This window comes from Juglans regia, chromosome 13 (genome assembly GCF_001411555.2).
Source record: "Juglans regia cultivar Chandler chromosome 13, Walnut 2.0, whole genome shotgun sequence".
Classification (NCBI taxonomy): Eukaryota; Viridiplantae; Streptophyta; class Magnoliopsida; order Fagales; family Juglandaceae; genus Juglans; species Juglans regia.
The window spans coordinates 25,801,315-25,822,347 of NC_049913.1; the positions used below are offsets into that span (position 1 = coordinate 25,801,315).

At 34.9% G+C, this 21,033-nt stretch overlaps 1 protein-coding gene across 4 annotated transcripts; it reads left to right on the top strand.

The window, feature by feature from the left end:
• Positions 1 to 11,308: 11,308 nt before the first annotated feature.
• LOC109019030 (60S ribosomal export protein NMD3-like) lies at positions 11,309 to 20,376 on the top strand. 4 transcript variants are annotated; one of them, XM_035684655.1, is made up of 8 exons: positions 11,460 to 11,623; positions 12,720 to 12,809; positions 12,940 to 13,029; positions 13,162 to 13,297; positions 13,469 to 15,762; positions 18,810 to 18,957; positions 19,135 to 19,266; positions 19,352 to 20,376. In XM_035684655.1, exon 5 carries the CDS (start codon positions 13,471 to 13,473, stop codon positions 15,004 to 15,006), a length of 1,536 nt encoding a protein of 511 aa, XP_035540548.1. In that variant the 5' UTR covers positions 11,460 to 11,623; positions 12,720 to 12,809; positions 12,940 to 13,029; positions 13,162 to 13,297; positions 13,469 to 13,470; the 3' UTR covers positions 15,007 to 15,762; positions 18,810 to 18,957; positions 19,135 to 19,266; positions 19,352 to 20,376. The 4 variants fall into 4 exon arrangements, with proteins under 4 accessions (XP_035540550.1, XP_035540548.1, XP_035540547.1 ...); XM_035684654.1 differs by having other exon boundaries at positions 18,810 to 19,266; XM_035684656.1 differs by lacking the exon at positions 12,940 to 13,029 and having other exon boundaries at positions 18,810 to 19,266.
• Positions 20,377 to 21,033: the final 657 nt, after the last annotated feature.

Genomic DNA, 21,033 nt, shown 5'->3' on the forward strand with positions numbered 1-21,033 from the left:
ATATATATATATATATATATTAGCATCATGGTATGTATCTCATATTATACACATTACATAATAGTATATAGTAACATCTCCTATATGAAATTATTAAATCGTACCGACTAACTATTGTACAAATACTAATTTAATGACTAGTTCAATAATATATATATATATATATATATAGTATATAGTATATTCAATATATATGCATAGGAGACTAGGTATAAGTAATTAGATTACATATTATATATTTAAGTATAAAAGTTGATATGCTTATATATGTATATACATAGAAAGATATATATGCATATACACAAAGATGTTTGCATATATAAATATATATACACACACACACACACAAACATATGTATGAACGAGCTTTAATCGAGTCAAGCATAAACAAGCGAGTCTTCACAAGCTTTAATCGAGTCAAGTCGAGTTTAATAAAATATGTGTCATTTACAAATCGAGTGGGTATCTGCTTTCACAAACGAGATTTTTTTTTCATAAGTCAAGTTTGATTCGAGTTTAACCGAGTAGGTATCGGGCTGTCTTTCGAACAGAATAGTTCATTTACAACTCTAGACACAAGAAACTAGAATATGAAACTTTTGAACTTGAAAGTGGCAAATATTTGGGGAGAAAACTTCACATACTTCATCAAATTGCGAACCTTTATGATTGAGTTATCCATATCTTTTAAACCTTCACTCACAACAAGGTTTGAAATGTGTGTAGTACAATTCATATGAATAAACTCGAGATCCACAACACATTCATCACCTCCTATTTTACTTGTTCTCAACTAATTCTAGCAGAGTCGTTAAAGGCAATATTGTCCACCGGAATTGTAAGAATTTTGTTGATGCCCCATTGTGATCACTAATCCGAGTAAATGAAATGGTCCGCTTATATAACTTTCAACTACTATCAATAAAGTGAGCCATGACACATGTAATTAATGTTTTGGATAGAAGTCTAAGTATCAGTAGTTAAACACACTCTTTGTTTTGTTGTCAAAAATATTTTTTTCAAACTATCATTTTCTCTCAAGAATAGTCTAATGCAATCCCTCATTACCATAAAATGAGAAGGAATAGGAAACCTAAGATCAAAAGATTTAGTGTAGTCCTGAAACCCTGGGCCTTCAACAACCCTAAATGGTAACTCATTCATTATCACTATCCTAGCAAGGGCAGCCTTAATTTCTTTCTTACTATACTTGGTCATCCCTAGATTCTTCTGCCCTTCCTCTCCTTCAACTCTTGCATCCGAGATAAAAAATTGTTGACCCTTGTCAAATTTACTCTTACGATTTTTAGGGCAAAGGTGGATGTGTACTCTCATGGCCTAAGTGCTTTGCCTTTTAGGATGATATTCCCACATTCTCCCACAATGACTACAAGTTGTTCTAGGTTCTTCGGGATCACAATTAGACCTATTCTTGGGGTTTCTACTACTTGGTGGAGGGCATTGGGTAGAACAGAAGGTAGTAGGAATGCTTATCAATTATGGTAGCCTCAAACTGTTGTAGTTATGGTCTTTCTGGACAAGATGCAGAGGTGGACGTAGGAAGCTTGTGCATTCACAATTTATGATTTAGGCGTCGTTTGGTTACCAAGATGTCGAATCTCGTCTCATATAATCATTATAAGTTTTTCAAATTCTCATACAAAATATAACAAACAATTCAACTTTTACAAATCTCAAAACAAAAATTATATTTTAATAATATTTTATTAAACTTTCAACTTTTATATCATTTTATCTGTGTAACCAAACGAGGCCTTAAGAACTAAAACACAATACACAAACACAAGAGTACGATTAATTATACAACATAAAAGCAACACCAAAATTTCAGGTTATCGACTAAAACAGTCCCCAAAAAAATGGAAACTCAACGTAGACACAGCCCCAAAAACAAGTTCATACAACCCAAAACAGTCCCCAAAACAAGTTCATATAACATAAATATAGCACTGCGCAAAAAGTTTACATAACCCCACCACACTCCAACTCAAAAATAGCCCAACGCCAGCTCAAATTTATTCACAAACATCCCCAAAAGGTTTACATAAATACAAGTTCACACAACACAAAAATCACCACTCACAAACATGCATGTTTGTGAATAAAAACAACATCGACTATAGAATAAGGGTAAAATAATAAACGTACATACTTATGAAAACTTGTTACGGGTTCCACATAAATAAAAATATGCAAAATCAAAATAGGCCGCTTCATATAAATAATAAACTTACATATTTATAAAAATATACCAAAATGTCGAATCAAGTAAAATCTTAGTATTATTTATTTTTCGTAAAATCGAAAGAGGCCATTTCAACTAGACTTATGAATTTTTAATGATATTTTTTTTAATAAAATGAACGTAATGAACCTTTTTCCTAACCAATCATTTTAATCTCAATCAAAATCAGTCACATAACAAGTAATAAACCAAAATCAACCAAAAAGTCAACAAAGGCAAGTGGAGGGATTTATTGTGGTGAGTGTGGTGAACCAAAATTTGGAAGCAAGCAATAGACACCAAATTTGGAAATAAGCATGCCAAAAATCAGCAAAAAATCAAAAATAAATATGATCTAAAAAATTAAAATAAACTACGTTGGTGTTTAATTATATGTTAAAACCCTAAAATTAATTTTAATCTTAATTTTTGTTTAGTCCTAAGTTTTTTTATTTATAGTTTTTATAATTTATAGTATTTATTATTATTAAATTTTAATTCACTTGTGTTTAATTATATGTTATCATATTATAGTTTTAACTTTTTATCATACAATAGTGTCGAATTATATGTTATCATTCTATTTATGGTTTTTATAATTTTTGTCATCACTCAATTTATTTGTTAGTATTGTTTATTAATATTTACTATTTAAATTGACTTGTACTATATTGTTTAAATAGAATTTATTATACTAGTGTTATTATACATTAATATTACATGTACTATAATGTTACATGCACTATAATTTTATTATACATTATTATAAATAGACTTATACTAGTACTATAATGTTTAAATACTATTGTAAGTATTTATACTTGTACTATAGTATTGATTATTGGCAATTACATATTATTATATTATAGTATTACTTGTTATTAACTCATTATACTTGTACTATACTAGTGTCTAACTTGTTCCTATTATAGACTTGTAATGTAGTGTTTAATTACATGTTATTATAATAGTATCTACTTATTTCTAACTTAATTATATACTAAACTTAGTATTATATGTTATTATACTAGTTTTATTATACATTAGTATTATATTATAGTAGTACTTTGATGTTCATTGTTTACATATACTAAATTATTATTAGTCAATTTATATTATAGTATAAGTATACTATAATACTAGTATATTATTGAATTTAACTGTATAAGTTTTAGTTATGTAACTATATAACTATACTAGTATATATTATCAACATATAGATAAATACGTATATTTTTATGACATATGTATAATATTGAAGTCAGAGATCAAATTTGGAGTTGAAGTCCGAGTTGAGTTTTCAGATTTTTGCTCAATCCTGTGTATTAGTGTAACACCCCACTTCTCAAAAAGGCATTTTAGAATTCTCTGGGAGCCAGTGGGCAAATACTAAACTTGAACTTAAAAAATTTTCTTTTTAACAATGCACCAGATGAAAAGTTTCCATAAATAAAACAAACTTTAATAATACTTAAAATAAAAAATAGAGTCTGCGGAAACACTTATTTAAAAAAAAAATATGGAAGTCTCATTTGCTTATCCGAATAATTTATTTAAACCTTAAACCATAAAAAATAATCATAGCACAATCTGTCTAAGCCTCTGCCTCACCTCCTTAGGTCAAGTTTTGTCCTGCAGTCTCATCCTCATAAATGTCATCACTTGTAATGGTTTAAAAATATAAAAATATACAAAAATGAGTCGAATACTCAATAAACAACACATCATACAGTAAACATGATAATAAACATAAGTTTTCTTGAAAAATGTGCATACTCATAAATACATACATAAATAACATGAACATGAATTTATTTTTTACTTGTTATTGGCCGTTACCCACTGTTGACCCCCGTGAGTTAGGGTTAGTAAATCTAAGTAGATTTTGATTCAACCATTGGCCGCGGATCGTAGAATCCATACATAAGGAACACATATTGGGTGCACTACCAGAATGTACGACCTGGAAATGCAATATGCCCATAACATAGGTACTGTCTTCATATCATAACATAGGTAATTACATATCTTATCATAATTATACTTTCATACTTGTCATATCATAGATTTCAAAAGAAATCGCATGCATACTTGTCATATCATATAATAGATTTCAAATGAAATCGTATTTTTTCATAATTTCCGTGATACATGTTTTCTCACATAAAATCATTATTTTTCATAAATATTTAATGCATAAATCTTCACATAAAATTATGCATGACTTTTCATAAATTATTTTAATGCATAACTCTCACATAAAATCATGACTTTTCATAAATCTTTTGATGCATAATTCATTTCATAAAATCATGAATTTTCATAAATAACTTCATGCATAACTCTTCGCATAAAATCATGGATTTTCATAATTTTATCATGTTTTGGGTACGTAAAAAGGGGCTTTCAATGGAAGGTGTACATGCATAATATTTTTATAAAAGACAAAGCAGTTTACCGTACATATGTGTAAGGGTATGATCATGCTACTTACCTTGCAACGCTAATCCACTATTTTCGGCACATAATCGGTCACCTAAAAAAAATAAACATGTAATTGACATGAGTTTCTAATTAAAGATGTAATTTTATTTAAAATCTAAACTACTAAAATATCCTATATTTTCTAAACCTAAAATCTTCCAAACACTAAATTATTTTCAACTATTAATCCTAAATAGGTATGAGTATTTTTGGAAAAACAACATAATGAGTATGGGCATTTTGGAAAAGTCTGATATAAAACACATAAAAGGGGAAAAGAAGACAACTTATGAAAAGGGAAAAAAATAATTTACGGGAGTGGAGGGTGGTGCGATGCTCACCGAGAGAGGGAGAAGGCAATCGCGACGTTGGGTCTAGTGGCTGGCTAAGGTTCACAGTGGCTAGGAGTGGTCGGCGTCGTGCTGGGTTTCTCTGGGTAGTGGTGTGGCACAAGAGAGAGTGAGAGTTTAGAGAGAGAGAGAAACTGTCAAGCGTGAGGAGAGGAGGATGATTCCGGCATGGGCTTATTGGAAGAGAGGTGCAGTGGACCAACGACGATGGTGGTGTTGGGGTAGCACGCTTGAGCTGTAGTCGTGACGTGTGGTCGGCGCACTTGAAGGCTTGGCTGGTGGCATGATTATTATTATTATTATTATTGTTATTATTTATGTTTCAGTGTAGCCGAAACAGGGCGCTACCATTGGTGGTCTTCAATGATTGGGCAACGGCGGTGGAGGGGAGCATTATGGAGGGTCTCGGTATGTTGGGTGGTTTTCGTTTGGGGTTCTTGTGCTGTGTTAAAGGGGCTAAGTGTGGGCTGGGCAGTGGAGATATCGTGAGGTTTGCTCTGTGTGTGGTTATTTTCGGTGGTTTACGGTGGAGGAGGTTTGTGAAAGGGTGCTCTGTGTGCGTGAGTGTATTTTGACGTTGGGCGGCAATGGACTATGCTTTTCATGCAGGAGGGCGAAACCTATTTATAAACCTAGCTGGTTAAGAGCCAAAAGGAAAACCCTAGAGATGAGAAACGTACATGCGGAAGTAACGGTTATGATAAAGTCATGCATGTAGTGATAGATGGATAAGAAACGGGGTCTAAACCGCATATACATCTATATATGGTTGTGGTTAATAGAGGAAATCTGTTAAGATTTTTATTATGAAAAGGAAAGTACAATGATAATAGTGTTTGGAGTTTAACACTCAAGAGCTTGGAGTAAAATAATAATAATAATAATAATAATAATAATAATAATAGAGCCTTAACTCTAGGTTCAATTAAAAATAATCTATTCGATAAATTCTTTTATGGGCTTGAACTCATTTATTGAGTCTAATAAAATTATCCGTAATTTATCCCTAAGAATATAAGATCGAGTCGTTACAATTAGGCTTCTTTACGTTTCCAATGACGTCGATATATAGCTTGGAAGTTTTTATGAGTAAATTATACACAAATAATATTTGCAGCTTTAGAATATGAAAATTCTGTATAATCGCTTTGAAAAATGTGGATAAGCCTGAGACCCATAAAAAAAAATTATTTTTTAATAGTGAACTCTATAGGAAAACAAAATAGAAGAAAAAAGAGACTAAGCTATATACATACTAAGAATTTTTGCCTTTTTAGTTGCATAAATTGTCTCTTTCTACTCTATCTTTAATTAGATTGATATTTTCCTCTTTAGGCACATCTGTGTACTGGCCCAACAATGTTCTGGTTCTCTCCGTGTAATCCATTGCTAATAAAGACTTATGACACCGACGTTTAGGTCATCATTCTCGTCTTATTATTCTCCAATTATTTAATAATTCTCATGTTATTTCGGATTGTGATATTTGTACTCGTTCTAAGCACACACATTTACTTTTTTCCTCTAGTGGTAATAAAAGTTCTTTTGCTTTCTATAGAATATTTTGTGACATTTAGGGTGGCTACCATGTTCTTTTCATTTGTGGTTCTCATTATTTTTTCACTATAGTCAATGATTTTTCACGCACCACTTGGATCTATCTTATGCATTATAAATCTAAGGCATATACAAATCTCATGCATTTCTTTGCCCTTGTCTAAAATCAATTCAATACCACAGTAAAAAAAACTCACACTAATAATGGACAAGAATTTATTTCGCAAAAATTTTAATCATATATTCATAATTACGGCATTATTCATGAACGTATTTGCATTGAAACTCCACAACAAAATAGCTTTACGAAGCGAAAATACAGGCACCTCTTGAATATTGCTCGCTGCCTTCGCTTCCAAGCACACCTACCTCTAAAATTTTGGGGAGAATGTGTACTCACTGCGTCGTATCTCATTAACCATACACCAAGTCGCATTCTTCAAAATAAATCTCCTTTCGAACTTCTTTTCAACACCATTCCAAATTATAATTACCTTCGTGTGTTCAGTTGTCTATGTTACGCCCAAACCCTCCGTGGTCATCGAGAGAAATTCTCTTTCTGTGCCTCAAAATGTATATTTCTTAGTTATCCCAATAACCACAAAGCATACAAACTCTACAATCTCAACACATAAACAATCTTCTTTTCTTGAGATGTCACCTTCCATGAAGACATCTTTCCCTTTCAAGAATTTTCAGATATTTCCCATCCATCTCCCCCTATCCTCCCCTTACCCGTTCTCGAATCTATCTTACCAACCCCATCCCCCCTCCTCCTACTAACACCACAGACCCTCCCTCTCTCTCCTTCTCTCCATCCTCGTCGCACTATTACTCGACCGGCTTTCCTCTAGGATTATGTTTGTTTGACTCTACACACAGGGCCCACGACATCATCACTCGCTGCATCAACCTCAGGTATCGCTCACCCTTTATCTGCTTTTCTTTCATATTCTCGTTTTTCACCTTCTCATCTTACATTTTTACATGCCCTCACCACTTATGTTGAACCTTCTTGCTATTCCATTGCCCTTCACCATTCCCATTAGCGTGAAGCAATATCTAATGAGCTCCGTGCCCTTAAAGCCAATTCCAACTGGACACTTGAACCACTCACTCCTGATAAAAAACTCATCAGCTGCAAATGAGTCTTTAAAACCAAGCTCAAAGCAGACGATTCAATTGAAAGATATAAAGCTCGCTTGGTTGCAAAAGGCTACACTCAAGTTGAAGGCCTCGATTATCATGAGACTTTTGCACCTGTTGCAAAAATGAATACTGTCTGATGTTTGTTAGCTGTAGCCACCACTCAGCAATGGATTATTTACCAACTTGACGTCAATAATACCTTCTTACATGGTGATCTTGATGAAGAAGTGTACATGACACTACCTCCCGAATATTGCCCTAAGGGGAAGACCCATGTCTGCCGCCTCTACAAATCCCTTTACGACCTCAAACAAGCATCCTACAACTGGTTTTTTAAGCTAACCATTATGCTTCTTAATGCAGGTTTTACTTAATTTAAAGTAGATCACTCTTTATTCACCTTGGTCAAAACCACGAGTATCACCATTGTGCTTGTCAACGTTGATAATATTCTTGTTGATGGAAATGATCTCTCCCAAATTGAGGTCTTCAAACGTGCTCTCTCCACCAATTTCAAAACCAAGGATCTCGGTCCCTTCAAATATTTTCTTACACTCGAAGTTACTCATTCACAAAAAGATATATTCCTTAATCAACAAAAATATGATCTTGATATTCTACATGATAGTGGCCAACTTGGCGCCCGGATCACTCCCTTTCCTATGGAACAAAACTTAAAACTCACAAATCAAGATGGCGCACTTCTTTCCAACCCTAGCGCCTATCGACGACTTGTGGGACGATTCATCTACCTAACTATCACTCATCCTAATATTGTCTTCGCAATGGACATCCTCAGTCAGTTTATGCATGCTCCCCGCCTTCCTCACATGAAAGTTGCCACTCACGTTCTTCGATACATCAAAGGCAACCTAAGCCAATGCATTTTCTTTCCATCCTCCAATACTTTACATGTTATTGCCTATACTGATTCAGATTGGGCTAGCTGTCCCACTACTCGCAACTCCACCACTGGCTATTTCATTTAGCTTGGCACGAGTCTTATTTCATGGTGCACAAAAAAACAAACGACAGTAGCTCACTCTTCTGCTGAAGCTGAATATCGTGTCATGGCCGTCACTACTTGTGAACTTACCTAGTTGAAACAACTCCTCACTGACTTTGGTATTTCTTATCCTAAACCTTTCAGCTTACATTGTGATAATCAATCTGCTCTGCACATTACCCATAACCCTATGTTCCATGAATGCACCAAGCATATTGAGATTGATTATCACATTATTTGAGATATTATTCGAGATAAGATCCAATCTGGTCTCCTTACTGTGATACATACATCATCACACGAGCAAATTGCAGACATCTTCACTAAAGCCTTAAGCCGAGACCTTTTTTTTTATCACTTTTTATGCAAGTTGGACATTACAGATCTTCATGTGCCAACTTGAGGAGGAGTATTGACACAATCAAATCAACTCATTCACATGATTCCAATTTGCACAAAATCAGTCACTGAATCATCACCATAATTTTAGGAATAGTCATTGATTTGTAAATATCAATTCTTTCCTTACATTTGTTTATATCCATACTTAGTCTAGCTTCTTGTATCTATTTAACCAGCAATGTATCATTGTAATTGATAAGTGATTGGAATAAAAATTGTTCAATTTTTCACTTTCTTGGCAATTGACTTCTTTTTCCTCGCCCGTGCTAACCTTCCTCTCGATTTTTTCTGGGACACTTTCCTCACTCGGCACCTAGGTTCGTGTTGGACTCAACGTCAAAGTTGCCTTTCTTTCATGATCGAGAATTGAAGAATAGCATTTAGGTGATTAACATTGAAACTAGAAAATTAGAAGAATAGCATTCAAGTTTGTTAATTTAGGTGTATTGACTATAATTGTCTTTGAAATCTACACTCCGAGTCCTTTCCTCCCTATCGGCACTTGGTACAAGGCCTCGTTTGCTTTCAAAAATCTTCTCAATCTCATGATCTAATCATTATAATTTTTTTAAAATTTTAATATAAAATAAAATAAAAAATTCATTTTTTTTTAAATTTTAAAATAAAAATAATATTAAAAAAATATATTCTAATAATATTTTATTTAATTTTTAACTTTAATTTCAACTCAAAAATAAAATAAACCTAAAAAATAAGATAGCTGCTACGTGGAAGCACCCTATATAGCACGAAATGCATGAATAGTGCCAAGGGAGATAAGTACAGGAAAGCAAATAAAAAAATAAAACAAAATAATTAAAAAGTCAAAACGGCACGGAAGCTTCTTTTATACTCTTTGCTTTTCTCCCTCTTCTTTGCTTTTCTCCCTCCTCTGTATCTCTAGTTCATCTCCCGCACAGCTTCACAAAAACAAATAAATAAAAATTCTCTTCTCCAGCACTAACGTCGATTCGTCCATCCACAGCATTGCAATATTTCTCTTCTCTTGGATAAAATATGTGTGCAAGTGATCGGTAAACATTTTTTTGGACAATCCGAGAGTATCCTCTTTGCATTTTATCTTTATTTATATGTGTATACTTTAGTCCTTCTACAACTTAAAATTTTTTTAAAAACAATGCAGAGCAGCAACCCTGGCCAAGATTTGCAGTATTTGTTTATTAAAATATTCATTTTTATGTACATTTTTGAATTTTTCTTAAAGATTTACACTATTGAATAAAAGTCATGCGCACAGGAAGACAAAACAAGAAAATGAAGTGCATTATAAAGTTTTTTTTAGGCTTCGTTTAGTTGATTAACTCATCTCAATTTATCTCAACTCATCATTACAATTTTTTCAAATTTCAACACAAAATATAATAAACAATTCAACTTTTTCAAATCTTAAAATAATAATAATATTAAAAAATAATATTCTAACAATATTTTATTATCTTAACTCAACTCAACTCAACTCATTTCAACATCTAAACACAACCTGAGTTTTGGTTTTTCAAGTTGCATTACATTTAGCTTAACTTCTCTGCCTCAAGAAATTCTATATTTTTAGTTGCCAAAAAAAAAAAAAAGTTTTTTTTATTCATTTTGCTTATTCAAACACGAATAGGTGCTGTTGTAACAGTAGACATGCAAAATTTATCTTTTTGCTGCAAATGAGGTCATTGATGCCTGAAGTGTTCGACCCTAGTCTCTGGCACCACTTGAACGTAAATATAGCACCATCAGAATAGAAGTTGTGGTGGAGGGATGCTGTAGTTATTTTGTCTTTATGAAGTAGTTTCAGCTTCCATTTTCTATCGCTAGTCTCGTGATGGGTTTTTAGAAAGAGTTATACTACACGTAAGCTTCACACTTTACATACCATTTAAAAAATATGTAATTTTACTCTTTTATCCTCATATTTCATATTTCATGAAATACTAAGGTAAAAGAATAAATTTACATACTTTTAAGTGGTATGCAGGAGTGTGAGGCTTGTGAATATAATTTTTCTTCTAGAAATTCTTGGGGTGTGAAATCATTTTGGTGTCCGCCATGATTTCTTTTACATTAAATGTTAGGATTTATACGGGTAAAATGATAAAATGGAGTACTGTTATTTTATGCAAAGGCTAAAATTGAGTTTTCAGACTGCGATTTCGTGCTTTTCGTGCCTCTGCCGTTCGTGCGTTCTGGCATTTTTCAAAAAATAAAAAATAAAAATCCTCCGTACAAAAAGGAAGAATAAAAAGCAAAGAAAACTGGCCTAATCGAATCATGCACGGTTTTAAAAGAAGCTCAACGCGTCAAGATAGGGTCTAGGGACACCCTTTCTAGCTTCTGAATCAACTTTACCTCTTCGGATTTCGCAGATTTCTCTCATAAACCAGCCAAAGCAACGCTCGCGATTCTTTCATCTCATTCCTGGTACCTTTTTTTTTTTTTTAATCTCTTTCATTATCCTTTTTCGTATTTCTACTTTTGTATCCAGTAATCACTTGTTACTGTATGGATGCCATATCCTTTTGGACTGTTATGGTTATCAGCTATTTAATCTGTTTGGCAGCCTAGAAAATTTCACAAGTGAAACAGAGAAAGTTTGGGATTGCTGTCTTTAGGTTTTTTTTTTTTTTTTTAATATCGGTTTTAGATTTTACAGATGCATATTTGAAATTAGAATTCTCCATTACCTATTACTTTCCTGTATTTTCTGAGGAGCCAGCCAAACTGAGGAACTTATTCGTCGGCCTTTGTTTTTCACGGTTTTTTCTCTTCATACCTTTAACAAGGTAAAGGCTATCACGAAGTTGACGAAGTTGGTGATTTGGGTTACACATCAAGTGATTTTTTCGTGAGCCTCGGCTTTCCAAACCGCTTCTCTCAACTGGATCATTCTCCGGTTATTAGGGTTGTGCTCTAGGTGCACTTTTTATTTTTTATTTTTATAAGTAGGTTCGCTTTTATTAGTCTTCTATATATTTTTGCCTGTAAATTTTCTTTTTGCTTGGTTACTCAGTTTTCATATAGTTTAATGTTCTGGGGGTTTGCTTTAATCGTTTGAAACCCGGTAGAACAGCCAAGAAATAACAAAAACACCTCCACTTAGCTGAAGCAAATTTGAGTTCGACTCTTAAGCTTCGATTTTGGTTCCAAGTTTACTCTTTTGGTTTAATAATTTCCGTGAGTTTTCTGTGTATTCTAAGGGTGGCTGCCAAATTTGATGGAACTGACCATATATTGAAAACTTTAGTTTGGCTGCCAGGGATTTGAGATTTTATTAATTGGTTTTAAATTTAAGTTGTAATTGGGGTTGTGTGATAGGTCTCTGTTTCTTAAATTGCTGTCCTGCTCTATTGAACAAACAATGTTGGATAAATGCGAAGCCGATAATAGTATATTCAATCCCAAATACTTTTTGAATTATTTACTTTTAATTCCTGAGCTAAATTTGTGCTGTAGTTTGTTGGGGAAACCCAGCGCCTCCTATTGTATTTCTCTTTTATTAAGGTTGTTTTTGTATCAGCTGAACGTATTTTCTTGGAAAACATATTCATCTCTTGACCTGTTTGAGAAGAGGAAAAAGAGAGGTCAACAGAAAAGGAAGCTGATAATAGTATATTCAATCCCAAATACTTTCGAATTATTTACTTTTAATTCCTGAGCTAAATTTGTGCTGTAGTTTGTTGGGGAAACCCAGCGCCTCCTTTTGTATTTCTCTTTTATTAAGGTTGTTTTTATATCAGCTGAACGTATTTTCTTGGAAAACATATTCATCTCTTGACCTGTTTGAGAAGGGGAAAAAGAGAGGTCAACAGAAAGGGAAGCCGATAATAGTATATTCAATCCCAAATACTTTTCGAATTATTTACTTTTAATTCCTGAGCTAAATTTGTGCTGTAGTTTGTTGGGGAAACCCAGCACCTCCTATTGTATTTCTCTTTTTATTAAGGTTGTTTTTGTATCAGCTGAACGTATTTTCTTGGAAAACATATTCATCTCTTGACCCGTTTGAGAAGGGGAAAAAGAGAGGTCAACAGAAAAGGATCCTTCGACGTCGATCATCTTCATCCTTCGTTTTCCTCCATTACCCCAACATCAAAGGTAACTATTTTTCTGCAAGCTAACTCAACTTTATACAAGGGTCGGTATAAGTTTATCGTCGATGAAGTTTTTCTGTTTGAATGATCATATAGGATAGCCACTTGTATCTGTTCTAGTTGATGTCGTTTCGTGCATTTCTAAGTGTAATGTTTTTTTGTTATCTCTTATCAGCCATGACTGAAGAATCGGGTATGTTTATGGTTCCCCAAACAGTCGGAAGCGTTCTTTGTTGCAGATGTGGCATTCCAATGGCACCAAATGCTGCCAATATGTGTGTCAAGTGTTTGCGCTCCGAAGTTGACATCACGGAAGGTCTTCAGAAGCATGTAATCATAATCCATTGCCCTGAGTGTGACAGCTACTTGCAGCCACCGAGAACTTGGCTCAAAGCCCAATTAGAATCAAAGGTGCTGTTGACATTCTGCGTAAAGAGGCTGAAGAATTTGAATAAAGTAAGATTGGTGCATGCGGAGTTCATTTGGACCGAACCCCATTCCAAGAGGATCAAGGTCAAATTGAAAGTTCAGAAAGAGGTTCTTAACGGAGCAATACTTGAACAATCGTACGTGGTCGAGTATGTTCAGCAAGAACATATGTGTGAACCCTGTTCAAGGATTCAGGCCAATCCGGACCAGTGGGTTGCAGCCGTGCAACTGCGCCAACATGTTTCTCACCGGCGAACTTTCTTTTACTTGGAGCAGCTGATTCTGAAGCACAATGCTGCTGTCTCTGCCATAAAGATCCAGCAGATGGATCAAGGGATTGACTTCTTTTTCTCAAACCGGAGTCATGGTGTGAAGTTTGTGGAGTTCGTTGGTAAAGTTGCTCCAGTTAGGAGTCGCAATGACAAACAGCTTGTTTCCCACGATACTAAGAGCAATAACTACAATTACAAGTACACTTTCTCTGTTGAAATCTGTCCGATATGTCGTGAGGATTTGATCTGTTTGCCTCCAAAGGTTGCAGCTAGTTTGGGAAATCTAGGTCCTCTTGTGATTTGCACCAAAGTCACCAACAGCATTGCTTTGCTTGACCCTTTCACCTTAAGGATCAGTTTCTTGGATGCTGATCAGTATTGGAGGGTGCCATTCAAATCTCTATCCACTAGCAGGCAACTAGTGGAGTATATAGTGTTAGATGTGGAGATTGTTTCTTCTGAAGTTAATGTTGGTGGCTCCAAGTATTTCTTAGCTGATGCACAAGTGGCTCGTGTATCAGATTTCGGGAAAAATGATACAATTTTCTCCATCAGAACGCATCTCGGCCATCTTTTGAACCCTGGGGATTATGCGCTTGGTTACGACTTATATGGAGCTAACAGTAATGATGGTGAGCTAGAGAAGCACAAGAGTCTGATCCTCCCAGAGGCAATTCTGATAAAGAAGAGCTATGAAGAGAAGCGCCAGAAGAAGCGCGGGAAGCCTCGTGCATGGAAGCTTAAATCCCTTGACATGGAAGTTGATGATAGGAAGGGAAGAGCTGAGCAAGAGAAGATGAACAATGAGTACGAACACTTCTTGAAAGATTTGGAGGAGAACCCTGAAATGAGGTTTAATATATCATTGTACCGTAATAGAGATTACCAGCCATCAGAGATGACGTCTGTGGCTGATGGAGATGACTTGCCTTCCGTTCCACTGGAAGAGTTGCTTGCTGATCTTGAACTAAGTGAAGAGGAGGAAGGTGTGAGTGATAGCATGATGGAGTGATGAGAAGCTTTTGCTCTTAAAACATATTTTCCTTCCTCTGAACTTCTCGTATGAGTAGCATTTGCATTTGTCTTTTTTTTCTTTGCATTTTTGGTCAGGGTCGCTTGTTTTTCAGTAACTAAATTATATTTTTGCAGTAGATGGTTTTTTCCCTGTTTTGTTCCTCTTTTCTATTGTAATGGCCGTTATGTTTTAATGTTGTAAGTTGATTTATTCTTGATAGTCATGTTTTGGGATTGTTGGATGTGATGAAAGTATAAATGCAATGTTTTAAATGAAATAAACCATAGAAGTTGGCTCTTTATAGAAGTTTGCTTTTACGTGAAGTACATTATTTTGTAGGTCAATTCATCCATATTTCTCAAGAAACCATAGAAAGATCATATCATATCTTATTGTTTACCTGCACTAAGACTATTCATCCGGGCCGGCTTTTTTCTTGGTCCTGTCCGGAAGGATAATCGGGTTCCAGATGCTGTTTCCGGCCTGGGTTATAACCTGGCCAAAAACCAGATCACCCTACCCGAAAACCCGGTACCTGGATTTTTAAAAAAAAATTGATCCCAGTATCAAAATGACGCTGTTTGAGAGTTAAAATCACTTGTCCTGTTTGATATCTCAACTCTCAACTCTCAGCCTCAAGATCTCTCTCTCTCTCTCTCTCTCTCTCTCTCTCTCTTCCTTTGCCGATACTGAAGCTTCGTTGCCTCGTGGCCGATCACTCTGTTGCTCCGTCGTCGACTTCAAGAACCCAAGGTTAGTGTCTGTGTGTGTGTGTGTGTGTGTGTGTGTGTTGGAGCTTTTATAACTGATGGATTCTTGTATATCTCTTAGCTTGTGTTTGAAGAGTGTTGGATTGGTAGATGTTATATGTCCTTTTGATTCTAGCTTGGTTTGTTCTCTGCATTTTATTTTGATTTGGGTCTGTTTTGTTCTCTGTGCTGCCTATTGTTTTGTTCGATTTCTTTACTAAATGGATTATATTTTTTCTGTAATATTTGAGGGTTTTCGCTGCTAGCATTTTTCTTCCCAGGTTTTGGTGTGTTGGATGACTTGTTTTCTCTGGCAGTGTTACTCAGATTATTGGTTTCGTTCCTTTTTGTTTTGCCTAATCTAACTCGGATTGGGCTTTTATTTCCTTTTTATTTTGTTTTGTCAATTGTAAAATTGGTTGGACTAGATTGGGCTGCTGGAATCTGAATTGGATGTTGTGTATGTATGATTGGCATTTGGGCAAACTACGGGGCTTTTTGTTGTTGTTGTGGTGCTGTTAGGGTTCTGATAAGATGAGAAAACATTTTGTTTGTTCGCATAGACTTCCTATGAAATTATTAACCCACAAATATAAAGTTTGGAGCCATTTTTGTATACCATCTTGTGTGCTTGGGCTATGCCTTTTCTATTAATATAATTGTGTACTAATACAAAAAAATAAAGTTTGGAACCATTTGCACCTGAACAAAGAAGATGGGATAGTACCTATGAAATAATTAGTATTTAGAAACAAAAATTGGGTTTATTGACAGAATAAAAAATATAATTCACTAAAACAAGACTGAGCATGTATACCATCAAAGTTGTTGTTGGAAAGGTCTAAATCTAAAAGCATGTTTAATTTTCCAACTTCTAGGGGTACTCTTTGAAATGCTTAGTTCCTAAGTCCAAACTTTGCAGATGTTTGCACTTGAACAGGGTGGATGGGATAGAACCTGTGAAAAAGTTACCATTTAGAAGTAAATATTGGGGTTTGCTTGCTAGAGAGAGAGAGAGAGATTGTCCATCGAAATTATTTGTCCACAAATCTAGAATTTGTAGCTGTTTGCACTTGAACAAAGATGATGAGATTGTCCCTGTGGAAAAATTACCATTTAGAAAAAATTATTGGAGTTTGCAAACCAACTAAAGATTATAATCGAGCTATCAAGACTAAATATACCTGCAAAGTTGTTTTGACTAAGGTTTAAATCTGTAAGCTTGGTTAAGTTCTCCATTTCTGGGAGCTCACCTGAGAAATTTTTAGGAGCGACAAAAAAAATATCGTAAAGTTGGGAAGCTAATTAAACAAATATGTTGGCACTCCACCTAATATCATATTACTTCAAAGTTCAATAAATTGCAAGTGTAGACATGTTGAAGAAAATGAAAGGCATTGAACAGAAAACTTATTTGATTATTGGTTTTAACCCCCAGGGATTGGCTCAAGTGGTAAAGGCCTTGGGCTTGGGGGTATGCTCCCCCTAGGTCTAAGGTTCAAATTCTCTTGGGTGCAAACTATCTCTAGGGGCCATCGGACTGGGGGATTTTCCTCTTGAATTAGCCGAGGTGCACTTGCGGGAAACTCCTTGTCGAGGGCCTGTGCATCCCTGAGATTAGTTAGGACGCTGTTCTTGGACACCCGGTGCGAATAAAAAAAAATATTTATTGGTTTTGCTGCTCTCTTTATCTTAAAATGTTCCTTTTTTAATTATTATTTGTCATAATATATGGTGGTGGTCAGCCCACTTTACCAATTTGTCATATTACTCAGATTATTGGTTTTGCCGCTGTCTTTATCTTAAAAACTTGTATGATCTTTTTTTAATTATTATTTGCCATAATATATGGTGGTGGTCAGCCCACTTTGCCAATCTGTCGTGCTTTTGTTTTTATTTCCTGCTTTTCTTTGGTTTGGTTGTAACTTGTAAGTTTGTAACTCCATTTTAATAGCAACCCAATTGCACTTTAATAGATGGAAGAAGATACTATGAGTTGTAATGTTGGTACACCAACAGCCTAGGGGGTTGGTGGTGACTCCTCTTCTATTTCAGTGGATGTAGAGGAGCATGGGAGTCTTCCAACCCCTTCATTCACATATACACAACACCCTACCTGTTCCATTCCACCTTTACCCAAGAAATCCAAAAAAGCACCTAGCAATCAATCGGGGGTATGTGAACCCTTTACTAGAATGGAACCTATTGACCATGATAGCCTAAAAGCTCAGTCCAATTATTGCGCTAAGCTATTCAATTGTCACTACAAGAGTGACAATTCATACATGATGCACCACCTCTAGAATGCGTGTGAATCCTCTCTTAGAATTAAAGGAGTTGGAAAAAGTCAAACTTTGAGTGCTAAGAGAGATGCGGAGGGAAGAGTATGTAGCCCACAAAGATTAGTGAAATATGATGCAGAACAACTTAGGGTGTCAACCAATCAGTTTTTATTAGGTGTGAATTGTCTTTTAGGCTTGTGGAGCACGATCGGTTTATTTAGTTTGTAGCTGATTTAGAGTCTAGATTTACATTGCCATCCCTAACCACTTTACGAAGGGATTGTGTTAAACTGTATAACGAAGAGAAGATATAGTTAAAAAAGTTGTTAGATGGTCAAAAAATTTGTCTTACCACCGATATTTGCATATCAGTGCAAAATGTGAACTGCATGTGCATTTCCGCACAATTTATTGATTGCAATTGGAGATTGCATAAAAAATACTCAAGTTTTTCCAAATTCCTTACCATAGGGCCGAAACTATTGGGAGGTTATTATAATTGAGATTGCATGAATGGGGGTATTGATAAGATTTTGACCATTACAGTTGATAATGCCTCCTATAATAATGTTGCTGTTGATTACATGAGGAGAATAATTGCATGAACTTCATTTTGTTGACTTGTGTATTTTCTTTCAAAGTTCATCAATGAAGATTGATACATCCAATCCTTTGGTACATTTTTCGAAAAATATTTCATTTGACCCTTTTTTTTATGGCTGTATTAAAGCACTAAAATTTTCACCTCACTTGATATTTCTTTTTGTAGCCCGTCTTTCTAAGAGGAGAAAGTATCTACTTGGGACAAGATCAGTGTTGAGTCTAGCACAATTAATGGTGTGTTTGAAGTAACCGAGAGTATCACTGTGGACATTCTGAACAGTGAGGGCAGTGCAGTTAATGGTACCATAGCTAAAGTTAGTTCCAATGACAATGATCAAACCAGTAAAGTTAGATCTTGATTGTTTCAATCACCTTCTCATTGCTGTTAGAAGCTGTTTTTGCCTTTTGCTTTATTTATGATTCTAATGCAATGTTGTGCTTGATTACAATGGATTGAAACATAAACCAATTCCTAACACTTTCTCTTCCAGAACCAGCTCTACTTTCTTTGCTGAGACCCCTGAGTGAGCTCAATCCGCTGCGGTTAAGCTCTAAAAGGTGTACAAGAGTTACAGGACTCAAAGCAACCTTACACATTGTGCAGTGGTTGTGGAGCAGCTATGGTTAGTTTCTCTCAGCGTTATCTAAACATGTGAATTCTTTTATGTTCTTTAGTTCTGAATTTTGAGAACTTGATTCGATGAGTAGGAGGAAAGCATTGGACTTTGCTGCTCTAAAGCAGGGTTCTGTGTCGTTCTTTGATGTTGAGAAACCAGAAACCGCTGTTTCAAGGTGGGTGAGGGCAAATTATAGAGCAGCCAAGGCCCACGGTGCTTGTACACCATAAGAATTCCAAGCTTCTGCATAACGTGATTTTATATCTTCTTGATCTGCTGGAGAATTATTTCGATATTGATTAAGAAGAATTACTAATAGAAAAATTAAGAAGGCTAAGAAATCAAGAGATTAATTACCGAGTGCAGGTGGGAAAGGGCTTGTCCAAGTAGAAGTATGAGAAGGCCCAAAAACTGGCGCTGCAATACTGGGTTAATGGCTGCCACTTCAAGATCAAGGCCATTGATTTTCCTGCAAGACCATGGACATGGAGCAGCATGGCCTTCAACATAGCTTGAGAAGTAGTAGTACTGAAAAGATTTCTAAACCTTGTGTGAAGCTGGGAATGGGAATTAAAAGAAAACTGAGAAGATTGGTTTTAAAGGGTACGATTGGGAGGGTGAAATAAAACATCATGATGTATGGTTTATGCCATTAGTTACTGTGGATTATAGTTGGAGATGTGGGCTAATGCCGGTGGCAACCTGGATGCTTAGTGAACAACAAATGCAAAATCACCGAATTTGCGTGTGCTCCAGAGAAAGAAAGGCGAAAAGCGTTCAATGCTGTGGCTACTGCAGTTTCAAGTGCCGCTGCTCATACGAGATTGATGGATTGTTGGTTGATTCATGAGTAGGAATAGTGTTCAAGAACTCTTGAACCCCTCGTAGAGAAGGGCCCTATACACACCACCTTTAATGTAGAACTTTTCTTTGTTGCCAATTTGTAATGTACTATTTCTTCAAGCTGTATGCTGCTTTGATGCTTGCTGCTGTTTCTTGTGTTTGCTGCCTGATGTTTGTTGCTCTGCTGTTGTGGCTAGCCATGTTTTCAATCTATTCATTTCTATGGAGCCATGGAGTGCTTCATTGTTATTAATAGAATATTGTGTTTTGTAATGTAATGTATAAATATTAAACAGTGTAATATGTAGTGGATTGCATTGTGTTGCTGCATTTTACACGATGAATATTAGATTTTTCTTTTGTTTTACATGCATTTATTTAAAAAGGTAATTAGTTATTTCTAGCATTAGTTATTTTTTATATAAAATTTAGTTTTCCATTTTGATATATTTTTATTACTATGGACCATGTTCAATACATTAATGTATTATGCATGCTTTTCAACATTATTCTTTTCTTATAAAATAATCTAATACATATAGGCTTTTATATATATTAAAAAATAAAAAATCTACTCAACCTCCTACTATTCATACAACCTCCACACTCCACATTATTTTTAATTTTTATTATTTTTTTCTTTTATTAAATATTTATTATATAAATAATGAATAAAAAATTTAAAATAATTTAAAAAGAATAAACTCAAAAAAATTTTTTAAAAAAATATTAAAAATTTAAAAAATTTAAAAAAGTGTGCAGTGTGGAGTGTGGTGGAGGTTGTGTAGCAAAGCTTTTAAAAAAAAAAAAAAACCCCGGTGCCTGGATTTCCGAGTATTAAAACCCGGTTTCATGTGGGTTCCAGCCCGCTTGGGCCAGGTCTGAAATCTGGTTCCGAGTATCTGAACCCGGGTAAGTAGGATATTAGGA

What these genes read in the sequence shown, in the direction of transcription:
- LOC109019030 (XM_035684657.1), top strand. Translation starts at nt 13,471, where the DNA reads ATGACTGAAGAATCGGGTATGTTTATGGTTCCCCAAACAGTCGGAAGC.